General features: G+C 35.4%; 1 protein-coding gene across 1 annotated transcript in view; it reads right to left on the bottom strand.

Annotated features, from left to right (window-relative positions):
* Window positions 1-4997: 4997 nt before the first annotated feature.
* LOC107664653 (actin-related protein 3B-like) overlaps window positions 4998-13363 on the bottom strand; it is a 13999-nt gene continuing 5633 nt past the window's right edge. Inside the window, exons 7-13 of the mRNA XM_016455277.1 lie at window positions 12844-12951; window positions 12561-12704; window positions 11995-12168; window positions 11812-11904; window positions 7143-7268; window positions 5594-5677; window positions 4998-5513 (exon numbers count right to left, since the gene is read on the bottom strand). Coding sequence (XP_016310763.1) covers window positions 5418-5513; window positions 5594-5677; window positions 7143-7268; window positions 11812-11904; window positions 11995-12168; window positions 12561-12704; window positions 12844-12951 — 825 coding nt within the window. The 3' untranslated portion in view covers window positions 4998-5417. The remainder of the gene's footprint in view (window positions 5514-5593; window positions 5678-7142; window positions 7269-11811; window positions 11905-11994; window positions 12169-12560; window positions 12705-12843; window positions 12952-13363) is intronic.

Here is a 13363-nt window from a genome sequence, read left to right as displayed (position 1 = left end):
TGTAGACAAGCTGTCACCTGGAGCCTTGTGTCTGATCAAAGGCAGGTGGATCGAGCGAACATGGTATAAGTCAGACGAGCAAAAACAGAACATATGCCTTGTGGTGTTAATGGAAGCTCATTGGAAGGGTTGGCTTTTAGAAAAACCGTCCGAAAAGGCCAAATGAAGCACAGACAGGCAAATAGTGAACTATGGGAAATCTTGCTTAAAATGCATATTATACTTGTCAATGAAAATTAGTATCATAAAAACAACACTACTATTTAGTAATATTAATAATTATTAAAGCAACAAAGGGTTTTTGAAGGTGCTTTACACATAGTAATAGTTTTATTTAGAATTCATTCTGAATGATTGTTTTATTCTAAATGCTTCTTTATGTTGAGTTTAGGGATCTTTATTCACAGCTTTTTATCTTTCTTTTTTATTTTTTAATCTGTTAGAAACTCTTTCGAAGCCACCTCATTATTGATTTTCTAGAGTTCAATTTGCATTTGGGAAAACAATTTTCTTTACAGTTTTTTCAACTGCTTACACACATTTTCAAAACTTTGTCTCTTTTCAAAACTTTACAAAATCCAAGAATTGCACACACAAAATTCAAAATGCCTCGCATCTCAAGCAAAATTAAGCACTGTATTCAAAATATCACAAACACATCTCAAAAGCAAACTTTTGCAAATGAAGTGTATCCAGCAAGGGTCCAGTGATGTCCTTCAGGTGGGCCAGCACCAGTTTTTCAAATGACGTCATGACCACAGACGTGTGGTGTGTGTGTTAATTGCACACACAAAATGCAGAATGCCTCACATCTCTTGCAAAATGAAGCGCTGCATTCAAAATATCACAAACACATCTCAAAAGCAAACTTTTGCAAACACCTTTGCCGTAATATTAACTCCTGTTAGATTTTTTGTGCGTTACATAGAGAATTGTGTGTTGTGTTTTGCAAAAAGTGTTTTATGAAATTGAAAACCGAGTCAAAGGCTGAGAATTAGTGTATGGTTTTGCAGATTTGGTGTGTGGTTCTGGTGTTTGAGTGTCAGGTTTCAGAAATTGTGTAACAAGTAAAGATTTTGTGTGTAAGCAGTAAAAAAAAAACGTAATTGATCACCTGGCCAAACTGTAGGTTTACCAGAGCAACCAAATGAGTTGCAAAGGTAGGATAGAATAAAAGACTGAAGGAGACTGAAATGGGGAGAAAAGATTGACAAGAGACAAAGACAACTTTCAGAGAGAGGAGCTTTAATTCACAGTAGCCTTAAACAGCAAATTTCTTCTTGGCAAACATGGTTGCTAAGATATCACACTAGTGCTTCTTACTGCTATGTGTTGAAATAACATACATACAGTAAATAGTGTGCATATGAGGCATAAAATAAAGTACATTTTCTTTCAGACAAAAATAATTTAATATATATTTCCTCTTATATCAGCTATATACCTAACCTTCAGTAAGAATATGGTAAATACTTTTCAAATTCATAGTTAACTGACTGCCCCAAGTCCATTTTTACTTTAATACAAATATAAACTAATTCTGAAATAATCCATCATATAATATAGAAAAGTCTATCTACATTCTACTTTTCATTCAGTGAAGGCTGATACAAAACAAGCTCAGGCACCTACACGCATACAGATCACAGAAAGAAACAGAAAGAACCTTTACAGCAAGAGTGTCCAATCCTGCTCCTGAAGGGCCGATGTCCAGCAGAGTTTAGCTCCAACTAGCCCCAATACACCTGCCTGGAAGTTTCCAGGCTTTACACCTTTACATAGTGCACAATTTGAAGGGACAGCCATTAGTAGTGGTGTCCGAAACCATAGTCGTTCAAATGATTATCTTTCATGCAACACAAAAGGAGACATTTTTCAATATAGCTAATGACCATGGCTATTAAGCTCAAAAAGGACAAAAAGCACCCTAGTAGTATCAAAACAATTATCCGTATGACCATATTCCAAGTCTTTTGAGCCCAGTTGTTCAAAACGTTCCCAGGATCTCCAGGATCAGGTAATCCATCTTACTTTTGTGACAGTTTTTCAAAGCAATATTGGATTGTTCCAGAACACCTGGATAGGCTACTAGCTATGTGAAGAACAACAGGTAGGCTACTGAACAGTCAGGTTGGATTACTTTTGTGATTTAAAGAATGCACACAGCAAAGTAAAATGATATAAAAATCCCCTTACAATTGATTTCCACTTTTCCGATGTGATATGTGATGAGAAAAGGAAGAAGAGTGAGATCGGCCAAAAGTGGATTCGAACCCTAGTCAATCGCATCATTGATTTTTTTCTCGAAACACAATGACTTTATTCTCAACATTTTGTTTTGACTTTTTTTCTCTCTCGTAATTTAATGAGTTTATTCCCAACATTTTATTTTTACTGTTTTTCGACTAAATTTAACGAGTTACGTAATTGATCACCTGGCCAAACTGTAGGTTTACCAGAGCAACCAAATGAGTTGCAAAGGTAGGATAGAATAAAAGACTGAAGGAGACTGAAATGGGGAGAAAAGATTGACAAGAGACAAAGACAACTTTCAGAGAGAGGAGCTTTAATTCACAGTAGCCTTAAACAGCAAATTTCTTCTTGGCAAACATGGTTGCTAAGATATCACACTAGTGCTTCTTACTGCTATGTGTTGAAATAACATACATACAGTAAATAGTGTGCATATGAGGCATAAAATAAAGTACATTTTCTTTCAGACAAAAATAATTTAATATATATTTCCTCTTATATCAGCTATATACCTAACCTTCAGTAAGAATATGGTAAATACTTTTCAAATTCATAGTTAACTGACTGCCCCAAGTCCATTTTTACTTTAATACAAATATAAACTAATTCTGAAATAATCCATCATATAATATAGAAAAGTCTATCTACATTCTACTTTTCATTCAGTGAAGGCTGATACAAAACAAGCTCAGGCACCTACACGCATACAGATCACAGAAAGAAACAGAAAGAACCTTTACAGCAAGAGTGTCCAATCCTGCTCCTGAAGGGCCGATGTCCAGCAGAGTTTAGCTCCAACTAGCCCCAATACACCTGCCTGGAAGTTTCCAGGCTTTACACCTTTACATAGTGCACAATTTGAAGGGACAGCCATTAGTAGTGGTGTCCGAAACCATAGTCGTTCAAATGATTATCTTTCATGCAACACAAAAGGAGACATTTTTCAATATAGCTAATGACCATGGCTATTAAGCTCAAAAAGGACAAAAAGCACCCTAGTAGTATCAAAACAATTATCCGTATGACCATATTCCAAGTCTTTTGAGCCCAGTTGTTCAAAACGTTCCCAGGATCTCCAGGATCAGGTAATCCATCTTACTTTTGTGACAGTTTTTCAAAGCAATATTGGATTGTTCCAGAACACCTGGATAGGCTACTAGCTATGTGAAGAACAACAGGTAGGCTACTGAACAGTCAGGTTGGATTACTTTTGTGATTTAAAGAATGCACACAGCAAAGTAAAATGATATAAAAATCCCCTTACAATTGATTTCCACTTTTCCGATGTGATATGTGATGAGAAAAGGAAGAAGAGTGAGATCGGCCAAAAGTGGATTCGAACCCTAGTCAATCGCATCATTGATTTTTTTCTCGAAACACAATGACTTTATTCTCAACATTTTGTTTTGACTTTTTTTCTCTCTCGTAATTTAATGAGTTTATTCCCAACATTTTATTTTGACTGTTTTTCTGCTAAATTTAACGAGTTTTTTTCTCGAAACTCAACGACTTTATTCTCAAAATTTAACGAGTTTATTCCCAACATTTTATTTTGACTGTTTTTCTGCTAAATTTAACGAGTTTTTTTCTCGAAACTCAACGACTTTATTCTCAAAATTTAACGAGTTTATTCTCATCATTTTGTTTCGACTTTTTGTTCTCTCGTAATTGAATGAGTTTATTCCCAACATTTTATTTTGACTGTTTTTCTGCTAAATTTAACGAGTTTTTTTCTCGAAACTCAACGACTTTATTCTCAAAATTTAACCAGTTTATTCTCAACATTTTGTTTCGACTTTTTTTTCTCTCATAATTTAATGAGTTTATTCCCAACATTTTATTTTGACTGTTTTTCTGCTAAATTTAACGAGTTTTTTTCTCGAAACTCAACGACTTTATTCTCAAAATTTAACCAGTTTATTCTCAACATTTTGTTTAGACTTTTTGTTCTCTCGTAATTTAATGAGTTTATTCCCAACATTTTATTTTGACTGTTTTTCTGCTAAATTTAACGAGTTTTTTTCTCGAAACTCAACAACTTTATTCTCAAAATTTAACGAGTTTATTCTCATCATTTTGTTTCGACTTTTTTTTCTCTCGTAATTTAATGAGTTTATTCCCAACATTTTATTTTGACTGTTTTTCTGCTAAATTTAACGAGTTTTTTTCTCGAAACTCAACGACTTTATTCTCAAAATTTAACCAGTTTATTCTCAACATTTTATTTCGAATTTTTTCTCGAAATTTAACGGGTTTTATCTTGCATTATAATTACTTTAATCTCAAGATGGTTTTATTTTTTTTATTAATGCTTGACCATAATCCTCTTCCGTACTTATACTACACCGAAAGGCTTTTATGAAATTTTGTACTTTGAATCCACCCTACTAATCCTGATTTTTTTTTTTTTTCAAAAATTTCTCAATCTTACTAAAAAGTTCTAAATAATACATACCCTGAATGTTTGAACCCGATCAAATTATGTGATCTAATCTGATTATGTGATTATAATCAGTTATGCAATGATTATAATACATAATCCTTTTTTTTTAATCAGCTGTGCCATGAAGTCATATGATTGCTTTGACTGAAGAACAAAAATTAAATCCTTATTCACAAAATCAATTTAATGTTACTTTTTTTATTTTTTGAGATTAATAGCCACCAGTCACTGCATCCTTTCATTGTATGGAAAAAAAGCAGTTTGGACATTCTGCTAAATTTCTCCTTTTGTCATATGGGTCTGAAATAACATGACAGAATTTTAATTTCAGGTTGAACTATTTCTTTAAATTCTGAACAGAACACAAAAACTGCCATGTGTTCCAAAGTAAACAGTCCCCACTTTATGGCTTCACCTGAGCAGCCTGCAGTCGATGTGCAATTCTTGAATTCCTCTTTTATGCTGCATTTGGAATATTGAACATTCAGCGCTTGCTATCAAAAGCACAAGCCTCAAGTCTCCAGATCCAATCCACATAATACCCTTGTGCCTGGCTTTGACATTTTCACTGATAAACAAAAAGCTCTGTTCTTTCTATTCTAAGCTTGTCAAAGCCTGAATTATTCCTTTTCAAATAGGAGTGGCAATCAAAGCGTAGTATGGGGAGGTGATAAATCGATTGAATTGATATCTAGGTTTACAGCGGGGTGCAAGACCAGCACTAGGACATGATGCCAAAGACCGGGTTGTGGCGACAGATTCTGGGTCCATATTCCTCGTAGTCCTTCTTAGAGTGGCAGACTTGGAAGAACTCAGGCTATAAGAAAGTAAAATGTACAAATATATTCGAAATGTACTGTAAAGAGACTGTGACATAATGAAATATATGAGCATTACCGTAGAAGCCAACATCGATCCACCAAACCACACGGCATAACGCTGCATGTGATGGGATATCACCTGCACCTCCATGGGTTTGGGCTGAAAGTAGAATCAGATGTACAGAAAAAGCAGAACGAAAAAAGACAATAGCGAGGTGTGTAGCTGCCTATTGCTATTGACACAGGCAGCATCCTGACTGTTATGAAACCTACTGTAAGTGACCAATTCGGAACATCCGATGAAACATCACTTGACATGCTCAGAAGACTCCTAATTCCAATATAATTTAGCTAATTGAATAGTGCGATACATAGAACAACAATACACACTAATCACAACAATGCACAGATAAATATTGGGTAAAATAATCCATTTTTAATTACTGTGATGGAGAGATCATGGAGTAGTCTTCCATCACCATCACTGTATTTTACTGTGTCTCTACTGTCATTATGTATTGTTGGTTTTAATTTTTATTTATTTCCATGTTTTAGCAGAGTGGATGTGGCCTTTAAACAAGCACAAACCTGAAGACGAGTACTTATTTTATTTATTTCCGAAAACATTTATGTTTTGTTTTTATCTGTCCTATTTTTTATTTATTTTTTTTTGCATTTATTGTTTTAACTTTTATTCTTACGTTATTTTATTTATTGAATAAAATGCATAAGGCAAGAGTTGGCACATTCCAATTATTGATGCGGAAAAATGTACGCGCATATAAGGTTCGCTTCACTATTCCGTGTGAGAGCTGTGGACAGATTGTGTTTTGAGATCAAATAAAAAAAGGTTATTGATAGTGCTCCTTGATTGTGGAAATGCTGCAGCCTTTTATGGAGGGAAGTTGGAATCGTGCAGTTTTATAGACTGTGTTTTTATTATTAACCTCTGTTTAGGGTTTCTGCGGATCTTTAAAAGCATCAATTCACCCTTCCACAAATTAAGGCCTTAAAAGGTCTTAAATCAGAGAGTCCTAAATTCATAAAGTCATGGCACTTGTTTTCCCTTTGAATTAAGTAGATTTTTCTGAGCCCATTGGCAGATATTTGTTCTCCCTAGATATTTAAATTTAGAGAACATACTGACTGTGTTCCCTTCCATTTATTTCTTACATTTTCTTTACTTGGTCTAAAAAAGATCTTTAAAAAGTCTTACATTTACCTACCTGCAGAATTCCTGTTTGTGTAATTATGCATTTTCCACATTTGTTTTTAATAAACAACTATTGTGTCCTCGTTCCATCCGGGAGGGATTCTCCTTTCAGCCACTCGGGTGCTTATCGCAATTACAGTGGACTATTTTTTACAGTTTCAGAACTGAATGAAAACTAAACAAATATTTTTCTCACCTCATCTGCCATCTTATCTTTCCAATGAGCTAGCAACAGTGCATTACGGTGTAAGCTGTAAAGATACATGAAGTGCAGCCTTAGATTTTGGGTAGAATAATTAAGAACCTCTTGAAACAGCCTTAGTGTCGACAGACACCTTAAAATGCTGCCAGCCTTGCGAATGCTGAATGTGAGCGTGAGGTGAGAAATTCTGAGACAGTAATGAGATCAGACCTTTATTCTGCCGCCACTGAGCTCCTCACTCATTTTGAGTCTGGCATCCACCACACGCTTCAGGTCCCGCTGCAGCCTGCGGCCAAAGTCCCGGAACATAGTGGAGCCACCGGACAGGACTATGTTCTAATACACACACACACACACACAATTCTGAAATATCTGCCTTTACATTTACATTTACATTTAGTCATTTTGCAGACGCTTTTATCCAAAGCGACTTACAATTTGGGGATACATAAAGTGATTCTTCTTAAAGAGGCAAACAGATACAGGAAGTGCTTGTAATACCAAGTTTCTAGACATTGTTCAAATAAGTACAAGCTAGAAAGAGAAGGAATAAAAAAAATATGTTCACCCAAAAACAAAAACAAAAAAAACCTTAGTACACAAATATATAATTCATGGAAAAACTAATGCAAAGGCATCTATAAACATTTGCTTCTGTTTGAATGGAATAATTTTCGTGACAAGGACAAAGCATTACCGCTCCACCGTCCATGTGCTGTATATAAGGAGTAAAACTTAATTTAAACAAATAAATAAATCAAAATAAAATCCACAACATTACAGATATTAAATCACTGAAATTAAAAGAAACATCTTTGGGTAAAATGCAATATTGTGGAAACAAGTAATACATTTAGATTTTGTCCACTTATTAAATAAATCCTCCAGTCCACAGAATGTTTTAATAAAAAATAAAAGCAAAATATTGAATTTTTTCCTTTATACTTCTGCAATAAGCTACTGTTACTTTTTTTTTTTCTGGCAGACACTGACAAGGCCAGTAGAGTTGCATGCTGGGAATAAATGACCATGTGCTGACTGAGGTCAGCTTATAACAGGGTATCTGCAGGAGATGTGTGTTCCATTACAGGTTTCAGGGTTCAATTCTTATTTAACGAACTTGAGGAGATATCCCGCTACTTGGAAAAGGAAATGCTGGTTTCATCTAGGAAATAAAAGGCTGGCTTCTTCCATCTTTTCTGATGATGAGTTTAAAGGGTGGATGGACCGTGGCAGTGGACCCTTTCACTGAGATGAACAGCTTTTAACCTACACTGCATGCCAGAAGTCGGTAAGAGATATCTTATATGTGCATACTAACATGCACCTTTTTCATTTGCCCTCTGTTCTTTGGTGATATCAAGATGCACATAATTCATTTAATCTATAATTCATTTTTTATACCTGAAGACTTAACCCTCCAGCTCAGGATAATCAAATAATGTCAAATTTACACCGCAAGGGTGGCACAGAAGTGCTTCTGAAGTGGCATTTAGGTTTCTTTATTATTTAATGTTGCTCAAAGGTGGAATAAATACACTGACGCTGCAATTACAATTGCATAATTTTATTCTAGCAGCTGAGGTGAGTCAGAGAAGGCATACTTTAGTGTGGCTTTTATGCAGCATTATGTCTTTACACTGAATTTTGAGCAGGCAAAAAGCAACCTTTACTCAGCGGTGCCTTAATACATTTTGTAAGGTCTTTTGCATTACCACCTCTGCTTAAAGTTGTGTAAAACAATCTTACTAGGGCCAATGCAAGATGTGAATGTCTTTTTTCCCCCCTCAGGTATAATGAAAGCTTTCTGACATTATGCAGCTTTTACAGTTCACAGATTTCAATAGTAAATATCTGCACAATCAATCCATGTACTCAGTTCTATGTCATGTACTAACCTATTTCCTATGCTTATGAAAGACAACCTAGCCAGTTACAGTATGTGTGTCATTGCCCAAACACATTCAACATGCAAACCCTGGGTCTTTCTCCTGCAAGCACCGTTTCACTTTTCACCATCCAATCAATTATTGATGAATAAATGGGTTGAGAACAAAGTTCCATGTTTTATTCTATAGCTGTCCAAAACAACAAATGCAACTGAAAACCTCCCTCTTGTCAATGCTGGGAGAAATATGGGTATATTAAGGTTTGAAAGCAGTTGTTATTGTGTGGGTGTGTGTGTGTGCATAATGGGTATTGCGGTTCTCTATTGTAGAAGTTACAATACTTCAATACTTCAGTTAAAGTCCTTCAGCCCACTCTGAAACTTTTGTTAAAAAAAAACAACAACTTCTAAATGTTTGCTGACAAATGAAAATAAATCCAATAGTCATGTAGATCTTGTTACACGAAGCAGAAAAAAGAAAAGAACTGGCTCACAGGTTGGACCGCCATAAAAGCAAGTTTTTGTGGTGTAGCCTAAATGTCACTGCATGTAACCTATGCCATGGAGATATACACTTGTTCACAGCAACAACAAAAAAAAGCACTTCCTTTGTAAAATATATCGGCATGGCAAGCACAACACTTTCATTTTAGTGAGCTGGCAGTAATGCAAAAGTAACTTGATGATTAAAAGTAACAACACAAAACCATAAAGAAGTTACTTTTTTTAATTAAGTAACATAATATTGTAATGCATTTGCCTTAGGTGTAGTATTCCTAAGACAGATACCTAATGTCAGTTCTAGATACAACCCTAGATGAACCAATCACTGTTCAGAGGCCTTTGTTGATTAGTTTGCATATGCTGCCAAGACGTTTTACACCTCAAGAAATCTTGGCAGAAAAAGAAAATAAAGCTAAAAGAGCATCAAAGCACTTTCCATTTAATATCCAATTCCTTTAGTATAGTTCAGAGAGAGGTTTGTTTTGAAGGCAAATGAATAGGAATCATTTCAGCGCACTGTGATGTAGATGTGCACTAATTATCAATGTGCATAATTGAATTTGTCAAGACGCTATCTATTCAGTCGGGCTGCGAGTTGTGAGATATAGACATGGATACTGAGGTTATTTATTTCAGAGCTGTTCATCCCATTTGCAGGAGAGAGTGTAGAGTAATTGTGAACTCAGTGGATAAACATTGACCCCTGCTGGACAAATAAAAGAACTGATCCCAAGCAAAAGCAATATTCAGTCAGTTAAATGTCAACAGTTCTGTTTTCTCTTATTTTTTGCCTCAGGATATATAGATGTGTGCTGGGCTCCCATTAATCTTTTTTACAGGTTAAAACAATAGACAGTAGGGGAGGAAAAATGTAAATGAAAAGGCATCTCGCCTTTTAACTAATACCAATCACTTTTCAGTCACTCTAGGTTTACTCTAAAATGCACATGTGCATTGGCTGGGCCAACCTGAATAACTTTTTACTGTGACTTTAGCAAAAAGAAACCATTGTAGTCCGATTTTAGTGGTGAAATTGATGTTTTGGAAACAAAACTTTGACAAACAGTTTAGAGCAGGGGTGTCCAAACTCAGTCCTGCAGAGTTTAGCTCCAACCCTAATTAAAAACACCTAAATCAGATAATCATGGTCTTACTAGGCATGCTAGAATCGTCCAGGCAGGTGTGTTGAGGCAAGTTGGAGCTAAACTCTGCAGGACAGCGGCCCTCCAGGACCGAGTTTGGACACCCCTGGTTTAGAGTTTTATTCTTTCATTATTCAAGCAGACAAAAGCTGTATTTGCATGACTAGAAAATAGCTGCCCAGGGAGTGTAAACAAGATAAAGTCAGCTTGCTCCAATAAGGACTTTGGAAAGAGAGGAAAACACTACGAGTTTGAGTTTGAATTTGATCAAATTGGATATTATAAATATGTCTATACCATGTTAGTTGCTGGCCTATATTAGTGCCCCTTATTGTGCAAATGTAATTTCTCATTCACTGGTCAGCTTGACAGTGAAGTCTGAACACTGTAATGTACAGGGTCGGTGCTAACAAACTTACTGAAAAGCCAGAAGTTGTGCTGATCTATAGCTATATTTGATAGAGCAATGTCATTTCTCTGAATGTAATGCAAATTTACCAGGATACCAGTATGAATGCTTGCTGGAGTTTAACACTCCATTCCACTTAAGTTGAATAATCCTGAATAATCAAATAAATGTGAAAGAGTAAATTTACAATCCCCTCCTCTTGTATTATATAATGTAATAGGAAATTCTAGTTGTCCAAATCCACTGTATCTATTTTGGTATTAAAGGGATAGTTCATAATTTACTCACCCTCATGTCATTCCAAAACTGTATGACATTCTTTCGTTCTGTGGAACATAAGAGAAGATATTTTGATTTTTTTTTTTTTCATACAATGGCAATCAATGGCCACCAAAACTGCTTGGTTACAAACATTCTGCAAAATATCTTCTTTTGTGTTCTGCAGAATAAAGAAATGCACAGATAAAATAATTTGAGCAAAGAATGGATGATGTTTCATCAACATGTCATGCTTGAACGTTGCTATAATTATTTGTGCTGTTAACTTATTAGAACAGATAAAAATTATCAGCTGATTTTCCATATGCCTATAAGTATATACTACATTTTCTGTATCCTAAGTTCATTTAAAGCTGGACCCTCTTACTCACGTCTACAGCCTGGAAGTGTGGAGAATTTTGTCTTCTTTTAACTTTCTGTCAACTGACTGAACCTAAACTTTAACTCCTGGTTAACACTCAAGATATTATATAGGATTTAAAATTCAGTTGTGTTCATTTGTGAAGATTATCATGATGAACAAAATGTGTAAGAATCATAAACTTTTGTTGCTCACAGAGCTTATTGGGTTTTAGTTGAGGGAATCAGGGTTCCCTTGGCCTACAAAAATGCATCAACACTGCAGCGCTCTGCAGCATGATAATATTGGTATTGTACCTTGTAAAGTGGTCTTCTGACATCGATAGGGCAGTTCTGAATGACTTCATCCACTACATCTGAGATGGGCTGCACGAAGTCTGGGTTGGCAAACTACAGAGTGAAAAGACCTTTTACTACAGAGTTTCCAAAGGTCATTCTGGGTATACATGTTGAATAATTCAGAGAGTGTGGGCTTTTTACCTCAGGGTGAAAAAATATCTCTGGTCCCAGAAAACGCTCATATCCAACATCTATTTGAAATTCATTTTTGCTGATAGCATTGATTCCCTTGTATTTTTTTATCCATTTGCCAGGGTCCATGTCATATTTGGTGAATTCCTTCACTATGTCTGGACACATGTAGCAATACCTTTCCTTAAAAAAACAGAATAATGCAGATAGGGAGTACAAAAGTTGTTTTAGACATAAATATGGCTATTATATCGTTATTTGCTATTATAAAATGAATCCAGATCAGAACCTGTACACTGACTGTACATTATCCCAGTTACTACACAGTCAACACACAGCCTGCATCCCAATGTACATTTACATCAAACTGATTTCAGTTCAAATGATTTCATCTTGTGTGTAGATTTGCAGAAAAATAAGTAGACAACTGTGAAATCTAAGTTTACTTTATTTCTCTACACAAAAAAATAAAATAAATAAAATAAAAAATAAAATATTTGATCACTCTATGTCACAGTTGACCAATCGGAATGAAGCATTCCAGAGAGAGGAATATCATCCTTGCTGATACTCACTTTAACAGCTTTTGCAGTCTCCAGTGACTGTTCTGGAGGAATGCCGATCTCTCTCTCTCTTAGCAGCTGTTGAATGAAGTAGGTGATGTCTCTGCCTGCTATAGGGATGTGCTTTATACAGCTGCCAATCACATAACCTTCTGCCTAAGAGATAAAAAAGAAACAGAAATCAGCCATCTAAATTGTTGAGGAAAACTCTAGCAACATATATTTGCAGATCACACTTAATCACACTTTGGCTTATATGTCTACTTTTTGATGGTACTGTATGAAAACTGTTTACCACTGGTATAGCATGAGTAACCCCATCACCACTATCAATCACGATTCCTGTTAGTGTTCGTTCTCCAACCTGTCTTGAAGTCCACGATGCAGCCAATGCCAAAACAGCCTAAAAAATAGCCACAAAGATAAAATTGCTGTTTCTGACATATTCCATGCTGAATACAGGAATGTGCCTAGTGCGAATGATCCCTATATTTACTCTGGGTAGATAGAGCAATGCAATTCAAAAAACTTCAAATATGAAAAATACGAGAAATGTAAAAATAATGAAATCTGATACATTATAAACTCCTCTTGTGTTAAAAAAGTCTGTATAATTTATAACCCACATATTATAATGTTCAAAATAAGCAAAAAATTAAAATATTTCCTTCATATTTTAGTGCTGCGTTCGACACCATAGATCATGACATACTCATAGATCGATTACAAAACTATACTGGTATTCAAGGGCAGGCTTTAAGATGGTTTAGATCCTACCTGTCCGATCGCTACCACCTTGTTCATTTAAATGGGGA

Source organism: Sinocyclocheilus anshuiensis, unplaced genomic scaffold (genome assembly GCF_001515605.1).
Source record: "Sinocyclocheilus anshuiensis isolate Anshui unplaced genomic scaffold, SAMN03320099.WGS_v1.1 scaffold35, whole genome shotgun sequence".
NCBI lineage: Eukaryota > Metazoa > Chordata > Actinopteri > Cypriniformes > Cyprinidae > Sinocyclocheilus > Sinocyclocheilus anshuiensis.
The sequence above is the reverse complement of the archived record's forward strand: the minus strand, read 5'-3'. Positions and strand labels throughout refer to the sequence as shown.